Raw genomic sequence first — 18,781 nt, forward strand, 5'->3', positions numbered from 1 at the left:
TTGATTGGTTAGCGACACGATCAGTTCTTCGATCTTGAAGGTTCTTTGAGGAGCTTCTGAAGGGCTTGTGTTCATCACAAGAAGAGGGAGACTCGATGGAGGTTTGAGCATCATTGGTTGCCATTATACGGTTATCCTTGTACATTTCTTTTTCCCTAACGTTTGTAAGTTTTTCAACCCATAGTGGACCGGATTCTATCTAGAGTCTTGGAGATGTAGGTTCGTAAGAACTAAACTCTGTAAACAATTCTCTCTTGTCTTCTTCTTGCTTTCAATTTCATGGTAAATCACAAATGACCGAATGGCTTAGGGTTAACAGATTGAGTTTTTCTTATTTCAATTTGGTAAATCAAATAGGAAAGTCATCATATGCAATCACAGATAGGTAAATTGAATAAGGGAATCACCATTTGAGATCACAGTAGTTCTTGAAGATCCTCCTTGATGAGGTTGGTGATGCGAAGAAGCATAATATGCAAATCTCACACTAAATTGTCCACTCTTACTAGGCGTCTACACTCATGCATCTGAGGTGTCCAAGGACAGGATAGGGTGAGTTTGAATGGCTAGACTTTTCTTTTGGGTGAGCTGAACAACTGTACCTTCCATGTGCTTCTATCCCAATCAATTAGCTCATTTACTAATAGTGGGCTAGATGGAGGGGTCTCTTGAAGATAGGGGAGAGGGAAGACCTGGGATCTAAGGGTCTGAGTATACTCTAGCAGTTAATCCATTCTCCCCTCTTCTTAACAGTATTAGTTTAAGAAGATCCAGCTAGCAAACTCTTCCATTCCCCATGATACCCCCCCCCTAGATGTCAAAGCATGAAGAAAAAGAGAGAGACTGAAGATACATTGCTCTCAAAGTCCAAGCCCCAAAGGAAGGAAGGCTGATGTGAAATCCCACCTAATGCTAATCCGGAAATTCATATAGTAGGTCTGAAGACCTAAAGTGAAGGAAGAAGGCAGTTGTGGGCCATCCCATTTGAACCCATTGGATCTGACCTAGAACCAATGGAAGAAGATGGTGACGATGCCAAGTTGGAAACCTTGTCTAACTTTGGAAGAAGATGTAACTGGAATGATGTTGGACTTGGAAGATGGACCATGACTACAGTATTGACACAATTGGAAGATCCTATAAAACCAGGTAAGACTCTTTTATAACTTGGAAAATGACCCAAGAGAAGTTTAGGGCTTTCGGGAACCAAAATCACATTTTTTTTTCAAAAGGGGTTAAGGTTGGTAGCTTGCCTTGGTCGTGTCACATCCCCCCAGCCGATACCCTATCTGAAATACCTAGACGTGTGATCCACAACCCGAAGATCAAGTTCAAGGCAATCATATACCCACATAGCACAATAATATAATCAAGAGCAAGAAAAAATCATTATTTACTATTTTTTTAAGGAAATAATCAAGAATTGGATCTCATAAAGATTACAAAGAATAATCAAAGTGCGAATAAAATGATACCAATCAAAGAAATAACTATAGAGAATAGCGGAAATAAACTCTAAATTAATGCGGAAGGTAAATCAAATCTCTAAAGTATTACAACTGAATTAAAGGAAACAAAGAATCGTTCTAAAACTAAACATAATGAGTATCCATGTCCATTAAACAAGGTATGAACTCAATTTGGTACTCACTCAACTCGATATCCAAAGTTAACATCCTCCTCGCTAAATCAGGTCTCTGTAAGATCTTCTTCAATGGGAAATTGGTCAAAACCACGCTTGGATGTGCTTGGAAATATGGCCTTAGTTTGCGAGATGCGGTTACAAGAGGCAAGGCTTGTTTGTCCACATCTGGATACCGGGTCTTAACATCCACAAGTACATGACTTATAAAATAGATGGGGTTTTGTGAAGTACATTCTTTCTTTACTAATACAACACTTAATACTACTAAAGAAATGGCTAAGTATGTATATAGTTCCTCTCCAGGTGAAGGTCAGGTTAAGAGTGGCAGTGACCCAAGCTTCTCCTTTAACTTCTCGAATGCCTGCTGACAGTCTTCGCTCCATAGTGTGTCCTTCGTCTTCCCGAGTCCTTTAAAAGCCTTGAAGAAAGGCAAACAATTTTTGCCCAATCTTGAATGAATCTATTCAAAGCTGCTACTCTTCCGGTCAAGCATTGAATATCCCAAACCATTCTTGGCACCTCCATGTTAATCAAGGCTTTGATTTTCTCTAGGTTTGCCTCAATCCCTCTCTTGAGATACCATGAACCCAAGAAATTTTCCCAAGGAGACCCCGAACGCGCATTTCTCCAGATTCAATCTCATCTGATAAGTTCTAAGCATAACAAAGACTTCTTCAAGATCTGCCAAATGACCTCTTCGTGCTATACTTTTGATGAGCATGTCATCAATGTATACTTCCATATTCCTTCCAATCTCATCCTTGAAACCATTCTTTGATATGTCACCCCGGTGTTCTTCAATCCAAAAGGCATCACTTTGTAGAAGTAGCTTTCTCAATCCATCATGAAGGCCACGCGCTTCTCTTCCTTAGGATTCATCATGATTTTATTGTATCTCGAGTAAACGTCCATGAAGCTCAATACTTCATGTCCCACTGTGGCGTCGATCAGTAAGTTAATTTAAGGAAGTGGATAGCAATCCTTTGGGCATGCTTTATTCAAGTCGGTGTAATCCATCCACATTCTCCATTTCCCATTGGCTTTTTTCAACATGACTACATTTGCCAAGCAAGTCAGGCATTCTACCAACTTGATGAAACCCAATTGCTCTAACTTCTCCACTTCGGTCCTGATAACCACATGCTTCTTGAGCAAATTTTTTTGTCTTCTTTGGATGACTGGGATTGCGTCTTCTCTAATCCATAAACTATGCTCGGCTATCCTTTTATCAATTCTAGGCATGTCTTCGGCTGACCATGCGAACACATCTAGGTTATTTTGGAGAACCTCGATCAGCTCCTTCTTGAATTCCTCGAGCTGCTCCAACCCGATCATGGTTCCTCACTCGGGGAAATCCGGATGAAGTTGTATTTGCTCAAGTTTCTCATCTGGTTAGGCTTTTTGCATAGCTTCTTCATCTCGATCTTCTCAAACTTCTATGGTCATCATATTGCTTGACCTCTCGGACCTCTTCTTCTACTTGAGATAATTGACATAACATTGCCTTGAGACTCTTTGATCGAATGAGCACTCCCCAACTCCTGCTACCATTGGGAACTTCAATTTCATATGCCTTGGAGAGACCACTGCCCCCAAGGCACTAAGAGTTGGTCTCTCGAGTATGATGTTGTATGCTGAAAGATCTCGAACTACCATGAAGGTCAATTGGATAAGGGCATCCTGAGGCAATATCCCGATCCTCAAATCCAATTGAATAGTGCCTTTAGCTATGGCAAAGGACCCAACAAACCAATATAGATGAGTCCCATATGGAGTCATCATCTCATCTTCAAGCTTGAGCTTCTTAAATGCCTCGTACAAAAGGAGGTTAGCTGAAGATCTCGTGTCTACGAGGACTCGGTAAACTTCTCGATTCACCAACTTCACTTGATGACTATGGCATCATCATGAGGGTAGCTATTCCTTTAAGGTCTTCATTCGTGAAAGTTATTGGATCCGGACATAGATCACTTCTTCTTTTTCTAGGCAATTGCATCGATCCCACGAACCGTGCTTTAAGTTTAGCCTTCTTGATTGATTCTTCAGTTGGATTTCCCAACACAACATAAATGGGAGTCCCTTCACGATCATCTTACTTTTTCTCAGGAAGCTTCTCCACACGATTTGGGCTCTTCAACCTTGGTCTTTTGTGTACTCTTGCTGGAGACTTCTCCCAATCTTGTCTTACCGGATTTGCATTAAAATCTCTGACCTCCTGGTATTTAGAGGTGTATAGTCCTCGTCGGCAAGTCTACCCTTCCAACATCCTCCTTTGTCATTCTTCCGATGAACATTTGAGCTTTCACCTCGTTCTCCATTATTCTTCTTTTCCTTCTCTCCTTTTGTGGATTCTTCTCGGGCTTCAATAACCTCTGCAACCGTTGCTTGTTTTTTACGTTTCTTGAGAAGGGCCCCATAAGTCTTGGGCTTGTCTTGGAGTAAAACCTCTAGCAAGCGTCGTTGGGTTATCCCACTCCATAACGCATTGTACGCCACCATCTCATCTAGCTCTTCAACCTTAATAGCCACTTTATCAAATCTCAAGAGATAGTCTCAGACAGATTCATTCCGCCTTTGTCTGATGGCGAATAGGCTATCCACCGATTTCTTACTCCCAATGCGACTTCGGAACTGGGCAACGAACTTCCTCCCAAGTTCTCTAAAGTTTTGGATAGATCTTGGCCTTAGGCTAGTAAACAACTTTATTGTTGGGCCCTTGAGAGAAGCCGGGAAAGTTCGGCATAGCAACTCATCCTCTCTCCCGATCACAGCCATAAATGACTTGAAATAGATAATGTGCTCGCGAAGATTAGACTTGCCTTCAAAAGGAACAAATGTCGGCATAATGCAATTGGGTGGAAGAGGTGCTCTCATGACTTTATCAAAAAAGGGCTCTTTATCAACCACATCATAGTTGTCATCTTGGTCCCGATCATCAAGCTTCCTCTCCAACTTGTCTAATCTCCTTCCAAGACCATTTGCATCTTGATATCCTTCTTGTGGAGACCTAATGCTTCCACGGACCAAATAATGGGAGGAAGGCAAGTGACATGATCGTGTTTGGCTGGTTGACCCTCTCGGGTTACCCAACCTTACGTCCCTCCTTCCTTGGCTTTCATCCTCTTGTTCATGAACTCTTTCATCTAGGAGTCTCTTTGGTAAGTCTTGGGTCTACCTGGACCCCGGCAAACGATTAAATACACTTCCCCGAGTTTGATTTCCTTGGGAAGGTGCTTCTTCAATATGAAATCCTTGATTTCTTTCTCCAACACGCTCGTTTGATGGTCGAGGCCCGTCTATTCTGCATTCCTCGAACCTCATTCTTTGGACATTGTCTAGTCCGAGTATGCCAAGTGGCTTCACTCATTCTTCCTTCTTGAGTATTTCGAGCACGTTCTAGTGGCACCCCGACTTGATGAACTAAGCCTCGCACAACTCCTTGGAGTTCCAACATTTATTGTTGCACTTCCCTTTGCATATTTTGTAGATCGGCTACTGTTGCTGGAATTGGGGGTTAGTTTGAACCTCCTACTCCAAATGGAGTTTGTATGGTTCTTGAAGGAACCTCTAGAATCCCCTCTTGACCTTGCTCTTGACTTTGATTTTTTTGATTGGGAGAAAGGGGAACTTGCTCTTGAACATCTTGATTGCGTCCGTTCTCAATCTCCCTTTCTCTTCCTCTAGTATTTCCCACAGATGGCGCCAATTTGTTGCGTCTAGACCTTCTTCACATCAGCCGAGTAGTTGGATGACCTCTTGAGGGCTTCTCCAACTTGATATGACTAGGTTTGATGCCTGCACTCAAAAAGAAAATTAAAGTGGCCCAACCTTGTGTTGGTCGGGGGACTGCCTCCGACGCCCAAGTTAATCTAGGCAACAATAGAAGGCTTTGAGAGAGTTCTCAAAGCATAGAGAATGATAGTGAGTAAAGTCTCCTACCTTGGCCATCTTAAGATGGAGGTTATATAGTGGTTACCTAGGGGTGGCCCCTCCGTTGATTTCGCCCATTGATCGAAGAGTGGGGTGAGTTGCCTTGGGAAGCACATTTCTTTTCTTAGTGGGACTAATGGAGCCGTTACACCATCATCTACTTCCCCATGTTTCAGAGTGGGCATGATGGGTGATTATCTCTAACTGACCCCTTTGAGTTGGTCGTCTTCAACCTTCCTCTTAGAACTTAGTATTGAGCGTTTTCTCATTGCTCGAGCCTATCCCGAGTAATTCTCGAGGGATCCTTTAGGGGAGAGGTTCTCCAACTCCCCGAGGGGGTGTGTGTGGTTCTTCACAAGGAGCTCTCCAACTCCCCGAGGAGGTGTAAGGGATTCATCCCAAAAGGCTCTCCAACTCCCCTGTAACGCCCCAATCTCCATGTAAGGAGAAAGTTGTCATTGATCAAGGATCGACGTTACTTAGGTAGTGAACCAAAATACACTACGAGGGTTATCCATAGACAATGTGAATAATAAAGTCCACCAAAAATACAAATGATCGCAGCGGAAAATATTCAAATATAAATCAAAATGCTTCCATGAATTGTCTCATAATTTCAATGAAATCCAAGTAAAGGTCTAAATGCCAAGATTTACAACTAATAGGAATTTCAATATTTATCTATCCTAAGAGATGTAGTAGACATGATCTTGATCTTTGTTTGTGAAATTAAAAGTAGCCGCAAGCGCACAGTATCGTGTAGCTAACGAGTCGATCTCAAGTAGATATGCCACTTTAGAATTAACTTAATGATAATGCGAGAGTGCAATGATTAAAATTTGTTAATTACTTAATTAAACTAAACGAACGGTCCTAATCCATACATTTAATGCGATCAAATTGAAACGAAAATTAAAGCAAACATAATCAACGCATAATTAATAAAGGCAGAAAAAAATGCGAATAATAAATAAAAATAAAAGGGAAGTGATCCGGTTGTCAGCTCTGGATCTAGGGAAGGGGAGTATAATAATAATGACTTTGACCGTTGACCCTTTGCCATAGCTTACAGTCCACCGATCGGGGAACGGATATTAGAGAAAAAAGGAATTGCAAAAAGGAAATAATCAAAGTAATAAAAGGAAAGGGAAACCTTAACCAAAGAGAGGCATGACTGTAGGCATCTCTGATCAAGGACCCAGGGGAAGGGAGAACAATAAATAAATGCTGAAAGTAAATCTTAAATTAAGAATATGGAGGGGTAAATAGAAGCGGAAATGGAGGGAGGAGAGGAGATTAGTGAAGAAGATTACTCACTTGCGAATTGAACAAACGATTTGAATCTCAACCAACCCTAACAACTAGATAGATCTGCAATTGCTAAACCCAGAGAAAAAAAAATCTTAAAACTTGAAACTTGAACTTGAATTGCATTACATATAAAAATTAAACCTAAACATTCAATCTAGAAATTTAAATCTCACAAATGCAAGCAAAGAAAACTAGAGAAAGCCTAAATAAATTGAAGAGAGAAGAAAAAGTGCTTCTCCTAAGCTCTAAAACATTTTTTTTCTTGATGGAGTATGCTCTCCTTTTATAGAGTATACATGGGATATGAATCTTGACAGAATTTGAATCAAACTCATGGTTTTTATCTAACTCAACCAATTAGGGTTTTGACGTACTAATCGGACTGCCTTAGAGAAATCAAATGCACAATTACACCGTTGGATTTGAGGATCAAGAAGTCATGAAGCTCTCCTCCAAAAATCAGCTCGATCGGACACCGGATGGCCGTTCGATGAAGGGCTTGATCGAAGTTGGACAGAGATATTCAAAAACGGGATTTTCCCTCTTCCTTCTCTGAATATAATTATTTTTCTTCTTTTTCTTTCATTGATCAAATCCCAAATAGGAAATAAGATATTGAAGTATGCAAGGACTCTTTTCTCCATTTGGACTCTCTCAATAATATCTCTGTAGATTTGATTGATAATTTATAATCTCAGCCATAGATCAAATTTGTCTTTTTATCTCTTAAATATTTTGGAGTTAGCCCATAATCACATCTCTAGCCCATCATGCTCCAAATCAGGCCCATTTTCGCATTTGAGAATTTCAATGGACCTCTTGACATGTAAAATTGCATGATTCATACCCAAAACTCCAAATATTTGCTTAAATATTGAAAAGTCCTAAAATCTGCAAAAACAACATAAAACCCAAGGTAGCTTCACTTTAAGTGTGTAAAATGCATGCTTTATGCCCTAAGATTTCACACATAAATGTGCTCATCAATCTTCATCCTCCAAATATCCATCATCCCTCTAATCAAGTCCATCATCTATAGAAGTAAGGGGTAAGTTTAGTACAACCTAACACATATCAACAGTTTCCTTTCTTTTTATACTGAATATTAAATTAAATAGAATCTTATACAAATAAAATTAACTAACATGTATAAATGAGAAAATAAAGTCATGACATGCCCAATGATATGGATGAGATTCAATGATGCTAAGAAGATATAAATAAACCACACCCTCACTGGTCTAGGGTCGATAGGATCATAGAACAAAATTCCATCGAAACTTGCAAATTTTCCACCGAAATTTTCCATTTTGGGAACCTCGAACGAAAAACTAGGGGACCAAAAAAATCCCAAGTTTTGATCGAAACAGTCGAAATTTCATTGAAACTTGTCAAAACATTGAAACCTATCGAAACTTGTCGAAACCTGGTTCAACCCAACTGGACCAGCTAGTTAATGAGCAAAAAAAAATTCCCAAATTTCGTGGGGAGCAATGGAAATTTCGTGACAACTTGAGAAATTTCGTGGAAACCTGGGAAATTTCGTAATTTCGTGGAAACCTAGGATTTTTTCCTGTAAGTTTTGTAGCTTTCCCAAATTTTTAAGTTTTTTGTTTCTTTCATGTTTCCCCAAATAACCCCCTCCATCAAGACTTCCCTATCTAAATTGCGTATTCCCTCAGACTAGTTATCTTAGGCATGTTGATAACCAGACTTATAAAGTTATAGTTGTCAATTACCTTGACAACCATAGGCATAAAATATCATGGGATGTCTATGTTTGTTGATTGGAGGTGTGAAATCCAGCCCGACCTTAACCCGAAAAACCCTGTTGTTTGTAGGTCCGATGATCCGAAGTAAAGGAAGAAGTCAACTGGCCATCTCAGTGGAAGACTTGATGGTTGGCCTAAAATCCATGGAAGTTGATGACAGTGTTCCATTTATGGAAACTTGTTCAGGATTGAAAAGGAAACTGCATCCTGATGAAGATGGGATTAGTTGATGGACTTGGAGTATTACTTGACTTGGTTCGAAGGCATTTCTACATGCTAGGTAAGCCACTTGTTGTGTGTGTAAAAGCCCTTTAAGTTTGGATTTGATCTGGACCTTCAATTCCCTATCTTGGCCTTGCTGTCCTAATTGGTCGACTGGGCCAGTCGACCAACCGATCAACCAATGAGATCTGTTTTGCAGATTTAGGTCTTGGCTGCTCTATTTAAGTCCAATCTTGAGTCTAATTTGTCTTCTCTGCCTCCTAAGCCTCTGGAATGAGTCAAAGCTCCATTTCAACCATTTCTTTTACACTCAAGGTTGGATTCTTGCAAGGACACTTGCATTTCTCTTCTTCTTGCATAAAAAGGTATGTCTACACTCTCTTCTTCTTTTCCATCTCTATTTTCCTTTTATCGTTGGACTGAGACAGTAGATTAGATGCTGCATTCTCTGTTGCAAACATCTTTCCACTCATCTCTCATGTTTTTCCTAAGGACTAATGGCTAATACAATGATCTTAATCATGATCATTGCAAGCATTTGAAGGAACTATGATTATCTCTTTGATCTTCTTCTTGATTCATCTCTTGATTCGATTTCTGATAATCCTAGATCTATTTTATTGACTAGATTAGTATTCAATCTCTGTGTTTTCTTTGCAAAATTAGTAATCTACCAATCTCTAGTTCTTCCTTCTTGATCATACCATGTTTTCTTCGAAAACCCTAACTGATACATTTATGGTAAGTTTTATTTCCTTATTTGTATCTTTAGGTTTTCGTCAATGATAGTATTAGACTTGTTCTTTAGCACTAGAATACTATCATTTTATTTTCCCTTCTTGTTGGTGGCGATTCAAACCGCGAAATTCGGATTTCGAATCAGAAATCTCTGTTTTTGTCTATCACTAACTCTGTTAGTTGACTAATTGGTCGACTGGGTCAGTAGACCAATCAACCGACCAATGAGGATAGTAGCCTCATATTTGGTCTATTTTGGATGATTTGATCTTCTAGACTTCTTTCCTAATAAGGCATGTATACTTGTTTAGGACCTTCTTGCCAAGTTTAGAAAAATTCTCCTTGATTCTTGGGATTCTCTTCAAGTTATATAAGGTAAGGATGGTTACTTCTATAATTACATAGATTGTGTGAATCTTGGTTTCCATATTAGAATCTTCGGATTTGTTACCATAATTAGATTTTTTTATGAATATACTACTGATATACTTACTTCAATTACAGTAGCATTACTTACTTGCATTCTTTAGTTTATGGATGTCTTTTAATATCAATTGTATATGAGATGGATCATAAAAATGTATGCTTTCTATGTATATACTAGAATGGTGTATGTTATGAATGATTGTGATTGATTAAGTTGGTTTGGGGATGGAGAGGTGTCCTATTGACACTTCTGTCCTTGAACATCAACGGAAATATTATGGGATGTTTCCGAGGGTGCCCATTGACACCTTCCTAAATTGTTGGTTGTATGCATAGGGCTGTCTAGCAGTGTTTGGCTAGGATGACCCTGTTGTATCAGACCCTAATCGGAGGGGTATTGAGACCGAACAACCCGTGGTAGTAATGGGGATTTATGGGCGCTCAAGACCGGTAACCAATCCGTGAGAGGACATGAATCACATTGCGGTTACCTTTTTGGGGCCATTTATTGGTAGGGTTGCATATGGATAGACTTGGGCTCATGGGCACTCAAGACCGGTAACCAACCCGTGAGAGGACGTGAGAGTTTCTCGTTTACCATATGTGGATGACCAATAGGGTTGATGAGTCCGTAGTCAGGGACTATGAGGACTCTAGTGTGAAGGATACCGGAAAGGATTGCCAGGGGCGAGGAATGGACATATCTGGATCTGACTTGATATAACTAAGTAGAAGACTTGCATTTGGCTAGGCTTTACCCTGACATTCGCCAATACTTAGACCAATGGTGACGTGAGAGAGCGGTGACCTATAACCCCAGCCATGGATTGTCTCGAGGGATGAAGGACCCACTACCAACCGGCATTGTGAGATGAGACCCTCCTAAAGAAGTACGGTGCTATGGCTTAAAGCATGTCTACCAATAGAGACCATCATACATAGAGTTAGAATCATAATGCATCATATGTTTCGTATCACATTGCATCATACTTTGCTTTGAAATCTTGCTATTTATGTTATTATGGATTAACTGCCTTACTGGGTTTCCTTTGAAACTCACTCCTTTTGTACCATATCTTGTTAGACTTCTCTACAGGTTCAGAATACTATGACAGTACGTATGAAGAAGCGCAAGGAGAGGAGGCATATCTCCCGCAAGGTGATAGCTGTTACGATGATTACTTTGAAGATCCCTCAAGTGATCATGCTTCGTACCATGATTAGTCCATCTGTGGAGTGGAAGCATCCTTGTCTTATCTCTGAAGTCTATACTTACAAGGACATTCTTTACAAAGTGGAAAACAATTTAGTTACTTTTTGTACTTCTTATTGGGATTAGTTGTAATATCTTTTCTTTCTTTTTGAGCTACTATTCCGCTATTGGTAGAGTGAGTTTTCCGCCTCACTTTACTTTATGACTTGACATTTTTATTACCTTTCGTACTCTGATGATATATGATCTTATTCCTTCCTTATTTGGATCTCTCATTTATATTTTGCACATTGATTATTTATGTTCTTGATTATGTCATTGCTTATGTGGGAGGATGATTTCCTCGATACTTGATTTTTGAGGCTGTGGATCACACACTCGGGTATGCCAGGTAGGGTACCAGCTGGGTGGATGTGACAGGAGGAGAGGATGTTATAGGCATAGTATTACTTAGCTCACAGGATGGATCCACTCTTGGCACTCCTCGAGGCACTAAGTTGTACCTTCCTTTTATTGTCAATTACTTTGTATTTGATATTTTGAAGTTAGAAATTAGATATTGAATGTTGTGTATTTAAGTAGTTAAGTTTATAGTGTACTTCTCGGACAACTCTACATTGATGTTATGTACATTGAATAGTATATCTACATTGATTGTTTTAGCAAAATATAGCCAATGTGTTGTTTATACTCTAATTAGCTTAAATGCAAAGTCCCACCCTAAAATACTCCCTAAAACCTGTCGAAACTTGCACGAAAAAATCCTAAGTTTCCTCAAAATTTCCAGTTTCCCACCTAGGTTTCCCATTTTCACCTGGTCGAAACTTGAGTTTCCCTTGAATTTGTTTCTATGGATAGGATGCCCCATGTCGTTACATGGCCTACGCGCATTACACAGCCCAACATCCATCTTCCCTAACCCAAATGTTTCCAAACTTAATGTATGTTCCATGCCGTTACATGGTCTGCGCGCGTTACATGGCCTTAACATACATTCTCATTCAAAAACACAATTACCATCTCACATACATACATGGTCTAAGGTTGATCGGATGTCCCATGCCATTACATGACCTGCGCGCGTTACACAGCCCAACATCCATCTCCCTTAACCAAATGTTTTGGAATCAATGTATGTTCCATGCCGTTACATGGCCTACGCACTTTACATAGCCTTAACATACATTCTCATCCAAAACATCTACTAACTCAACATCACACATAATACTAATATGATCATGACATGTCTTGATGAATCATATGCAAACAATGCAAAATGATATGAAAAAGATGAATTTTGGATATAGTCCATTATAAAATCGATGCATAATATAATAATAAATAATCCAATAAAACACAAATCTAAAGACACATTCATGCTTATAGAAAATATTAATAAATTCAAGGGAGAGATTAATTATTGGTAGATCATAATAATTTCATAAAACATAATCTCAAAGAATACATATTTGTATATTTAAAGACAAGATACTAAAAATCAAGATAGACAAAATCTAAAATGTATTCATACTCAAAATCAAATTATTAAATCAAAAGAATAAATCATATACTAATAAACTATGTAAATCAAACATCATTTAAAACGTATTCATAATCAAGATAAGTTATAAATTCAAGAAAAGAATCAATCACTAAGAAGTCATATAAAACTATAAATCTGATCGTAGAAAAAAAAACAATAACATGTTGAAAGTATGAATATTGTACTTATTGTGGAGAAATCACAAAAAGAATAATCACCCTTAGATAGAGGGCCTTCAATGCTCTAAATAATTTTCTTCTTTTCTCAGCAAATTAGATCCGAGTAGGGTTAAAAACAATACTAAAATGAATAATATAATTTATATGCAGTTATGAGGCATTGAACCTTAGACCTCTTTCGTTATTCAAGGTGACTGTTAACCATTTAGTTAACCATTTAGTTAACCCTCAATTTATAATTGAATTTAGCAAGTAAATTCTAGTAACTATGTTAATCCCATACGTGTTCGACCTTTAACGATAATTATTTAAATATTAACACAAAATGCCAAGATTACCCCTATGTTTTAGTTGCGGGTGTTACATCCCCGAGGGAGTATAAGGGATTCTTCCCAAAGAGTTCTCCAACTCCCCATGGGGTGTAAGAGATTCTTCCCATACGGTTCTCCAACTCCCCGAGAGGGTGTAAGGGATTCTTCTCAAAGGGTAGAACTCCCCGAGGGGGTGTGTGCGGTTCTTCAAGAGGGACTCTTGAGTTGCCTACCCTACACAACAAGATGAAGTTAATTATGTTGTTATATAACTTCTACTACCACCTCAACCATTATCATTACCGGTGCCATCACTAACGTTAAAATCTTACATATTCAACATATATAAAATTTATAAAATAATTTTACATGACAAATATATTTTTCTTCCCATGGATTTTTATTATTATTAGATTACATATTTAAAAAGTGATAATATTTCTGTTTTTCTATCATCTTTTCCATTGTCGTAGTAACTTGAATTGAGATTATTTATTTTTCTTGGTTTGGAAGACTGCGCTCACTTTATACTATTTCACTATATATTTAGGAAGAGGCGCTCACTTATTAGCGCTTAGATTCAACTTTTCTCTGTTAACCAAAAATCGAAAACCATAAACTCCGCTCGTAAATATGAAGTAAATTTTCTTACCAAGAAAATAAAAAATATAATGTAGATTCTTCTTCCCCAGGCGGAAAACCGTAGAAGATCCATATTGAAATAACTTCCATTTCTGGTCAACCAAACAGCCGTACAGCCATAAAATACAAAAACTGATTTTTAATGAAGAAGTCAGGGGAAGAATTGTTGAAACCGAGACCCACGTGAACAGCCTTAGTTTCCTCACATAATCGTCGCACAAGCCGCCGCAGCTCCTGTGCTAAGTGGGGCGAAGTTCCAAGAAAATGAAATTTTAAAATTAGGGTTTTGGAATTCTCAAGTGCCAACCTGGGCAATTTAATGCCTTCGCCTATATAACGGTTTACTTCTCATCTCCCCAAGCACCCCCCACACCCCAGAGAGAGACGCTCTCGCGTACAAGCCAAAAAGGCTCACACAAGGCTCTCTAGGCGCGCGGTGCTAAAGGGTTCTTCCTCTGTCAAGATGATGAGATCACAACGTAATGGTGGTAAGGGTGGTGGGAGTTCTTTCTTTGTGTTAACTCTTGTAGTTATTACCAGCTGTGTCTTCGGAACTGTGGAAGCGGCAACCACAACACAAAAGACAGGTTTGAGAAGGAAGTACTATAATCTCACCTGTCATAATGCCGAGCAATATGTCCGGCATCAGGTTCAACTGTTCTACAAAAAAGATCCCACAATCACTCCCAAGCTCCTTCGCTTGCTATATTCCGATTGCTTCGTAACTGTACGTGTTTTTCATGGTCTTTCTCAGATTCCATTAGTTTCTATCAGTTTGTTTGGTTATTATTAGGAAGTGAATCTAGATTCTCTTTAACAACATTTAACCACTAGAATCTGAACGTATAGTGTTCATGATCCAAGATTTTGAGACGATCCATCTGGATATAGTTCATGATCCATTTTTAATAGCAAAATGAAAATATATATTACTATTAAGCTCAAGAGAACGTAGTCTCAGCTTGTAAAGTCTACACTTGCATGCTAGTCAAAAAATTTCTAGGGGTTTCTATCATTTTTTTTTTCCTTTATATTGGGAAGAATTTCTAACATTTTACGGGACAAGGAAATATACATGTAACTCATTTTCTTGGAAAGAATCTTCCATTAAGTACCTAATTATTCATACTATTCAGTCATTTATAATATTCTAATTTAAAATTAATTATTAAATTTTTCTTAACCCTTAGATTATTAGAATATTTTACATGATTAAATCTTCTGTTCATAATTATAAAGTTTGTCTTTTTCTTATTATTAACTGTAAAAATAAAAATAAATTTGGAGCATTATATTATATTATTAATTTTAAATAATTTTTTTATAGGCTCAATGCATCATTGGAGATGTAATCTACTCATTTAAGCATATAGAAGAAAAAAATTCTTCAAAAAAAGAAAATCTAAGAAAATTTTCTACTAAGCTCTTGTGGGTTATATCTGATGTAGAATTGTGACAATAAATCTATCGCCACATAGATATATGTGAGAATATATCTCCACTTTTTATTAGGTACAAGTATCGTCTTTGAGACATGAGACCTTGCTTTGGATTTATATTTCATTATTGCACACTTTAAGGTGTAAGTCCATTTGTTCAGTAAGTGTATTTTTACATTTTTTTTTCTTAATGGAAATTATTACATTGTGATATGATGTAGGGTTGTGATGCATCGATCCTCCTTGATGGGCAAAATTCCGAAAAAAAAGCATCTCAGAATTCTGGACTCAGTGCGTTCGCTCTTATTGACAAGATAAAGGAGGTCGTTGAATCAAGGTGCCCTAAAGTTGTCTCTTGTGCTGATATCCTCAACCTTGCCACCAGAGATGCCGTTCATCTGGTATTTGATTTCTTATTTGTTTATTTATTATTACACATCTATTTTCAGTTACTAAATCTTCAGAATGGTGAACATCCACATTCATATATATATATATATATATATATTGAAAAAAATAAGTTCAATAAAAAAAAACTTTGGTTTTCCAACTATACTCATAAGAAAGGAAAATGCTGTTTTTGTATATTTTTTTCGCAATAACTGAGTCAATTTAAAAGAAAAAAAAAAGCTAAAATTATATTATTATGTTAAATGAATAAATACAAACAGGCAGATGGACCATCTTACCCGGTTCTCCTAGGAAGGAAGGATGGGTTTTCATCAAGTGCAGCATCGGTGGACCTTCCATCACCATCCATTTCACTGGACACAGCGCTTTCATACTTCAAATCGAAAGGCTTGGACGTTTTGGACATGGCTACTCTTCTTGGTAAGACAAACAAATTTTATGAAGGTTACCATTGTTAGGCAAAACCTGACTGTGTTACTTCCGGATTTCTATCAGGAAGTTATTGCTTTTTTGGTAGTTCTATCATAAGATTAAACAAATCTGTTAAGGGGCTGCCACATAGTTATGTTGGGTGAGGCTTCTTAAAATATTGATCGATTGAATATTATAGCTTGACTAATTAAATGATGATAACTACAGGGGCACACACAATGGGAAAAACCCACTGTAGATATATTCTGGATCGACTCTACAATTACAAAGGCAGTGGAGAAGCAGACCCAAGCATGAACAAGACATTACTAGCTGATCTGAAGAAGCAATGCCCACCCAAAACCCGAAAGGGACAAAGTGATCCACTGGTTTACCTGAACCCAGAATCAAAATTCAAATTCTCCAACTCTTATTACTCGCGTGTGTTGGAAGATCTTGCAGTTCTCCAAGTTGATCAAGACCTGAAATATGGGAATGACACACTATCAATTACACAAGAATACGCTGCCAGCTTACAAGACTTCAAGTTGAGATTCACTTTGTCCATGAACCGGATGGGAAGCATAGGAGTCTTAACAGGGAATGAAGGGGAGATTCGCAGGAATTGTCGTAAAACTAATGCAAATAAATGATCAGGGCAAGGGCAAGGGCAAATTCTTCCGCTTTTGTGAAAGACAAATGTTATTTTTTACAAATCAAGGTTACTAAATTTAATGGCCTATAATATATAAACATTTATATTTACAAATAAGGCCATTAAATGTGTCATTTTAGTTTTTTTTTTCTTTCCCGAAGTGTAAGAAGAATATATATTCTCTTTAATGTACTTTTTTGGTACTTATTGTCTCCAATGTTTTGAATCACATATAGATGGAACTGCAAGGAATTTTCTTTTTTGGGGGGAAAACGTAGCTTATTAGAAATAAAGGAGAAGATTACATTCTTTATGGTATACTGTCCCGTTGACATTGTTCCTAGACAGATGCGCCAGCCTCGGGATAATATCACTACTGAAATGAACTTCCCCACCCAATAACAAGTGGGCTATGAGGATGTCATATGATCATATCCACGCAGCCGGTATCCTGAGGGAGTGATCCACAATCACAAGATCCAGGTTTCAGACAATCATAAACCATTCCACACAACATACCAATCATGAACAAGAATAAATCAAAGTCATATATATAATAACGAGAAACATCTAAACAATGATCTTAGAAGGATCTCAAAAAACAAATTAGAGATTGGAAGTGATGCCAAAACTAAAATATTCAATCTGGAAATAGAATTAAATCAAAACTCCCAAGGTTTACATCAGATAAGTTTCTTTAATTAAATGGTGATGCGTCCAAAATCTGCTCAGCCCTTAGATCTCCTGAGAATGACCTGCAAAATAAAGCGTCAGATGTGGCCCGACCGCTGGGATCGGGAAGTCCACCTCCGAAGGCTAAGTCAGTTGATGAACTTAATCACAAACGGCTCTGCTAGAGCACAGAGCTAAGGAATGAATAACTGGAATACGATTCAGATAGTAAGCATCTAAGTGTTTTCGTCCGTCCCTACCTTGTGGGTAGTTGATGTCTTATATAGAGTGTACCTTTGAATCTCCTTCGTTGGATGTATTCGAGCCTTCTTCGGGTAGTCGTTGGATCTTAACAGATAGATCCGTTGAGTGATAGACTTCTACTAGTTTGGATTAGTAGATGACTCCTAGGATAACCCGATTGTTATTTGGTAGTTATCCGTATGATAGCGATGAGTGACAACCGCCGGAAACTGCTAGCCGTCATTAGGTTGATTAACATATTCCGAACGTATCGGATTAGGGCGTGCTTGTGACTGAGTTAGTTTTCTTCCTCAGCAAGCTATCTCCTGGACCCGGCTCGCTCGGAAGCGAGTCGATTCCTTTCTTCCCGACCGGAGTCGAGGGTCGAACCAAGAATGAACCAGGTTCGGTCATATTTTCTCCATATCAAATGGTAACTACGAATCTCAAAAGTTTCCGTATCGTGAATAGTATCGATCAACTCATAAGTCACGCTGATTCTGGTACGCACAGTCATGACACGTACATTCGTCACCATGTATGTCGTAATCCCCATAATCTGGTACATTGTAAGGATCCATCGCCAAGTGCACTTCGTAATCTTGATATGCGGCATTAGAATCTGAAATAAAATCTAAAGCAACAAATCCCCGATGGGTGATCACAAAAAAACTTAGCAAGTAGTCCACAAGTATATAACCATAAATCACAACATAAATCAAGATATCATTTAATGTGACATGAGATGAGATGTAATCCAATAATGCTACTATATTGTAACTAATGCAAGTCTCTATATGGTAGACACACATTAAGATATGACACCAGCCTCCTCTAAGTAGATCTTATTACTCTAATCTCTCATGGGTTGGTTACCGGTCTTGAGATCCTGAGTAAGAGTAAAGTCATCCCTCTCGGATCATCACCATGGCTAGGGTTTAAGTCACCACTCTCTCACCACACCATTGGCATAAGTATTGGCACATGTCAGGGGTATACCTAGTGTGAAATCCAACCT

At 38.3% G+C, this 18,781-nt stretch overlaps 1 protein-coding gene across 1 annotated transcript; it reads left to right on the top strand.

Moving 5' to 3' along the window:
- The first annotated feature begins 14,308 nt into the window (after positions 1–14,308).
- Positions 14,309–17,099, top strand: LOC149022180 (putative peroxidase 61). The gene is made up of 4 exons (XM_089147253.1): positions 14,309–14,659; positions 15,593–15,772; positions 16,043–16,202; positions 16,422–17,099. The coding sequence occupies exons 1-4, from the start codon at positions 14,396–14,398 to the stop codon at positions 16,844–16,846; spliced, it is 1,029 nt and encodes a 342-aa protein (XP_089003379.1). The 5' UTR covers positions 14,309–14,395; the 3' UTR covers positions 16,847–17,099.
- The last annotated feature ends 1,682 nt before the right edge of the window (positions 17,100–18,781 follow it).

The sequence above is a fragment of the Hakea prostrata genome, chromosome 3 (assembly GCF_041222555.1).
Source record: "Hakea prostrata isolate BN-2017 chromosome 3, UWA_Hpros_2, whole genome shotgun sequence".
Lineage (NCBI taxonomy): Eukaryota > Viridiplantae > Streptophyta > Magnoliopsida > Proteales > Proteaceae > Hakea > Hakea prostrata.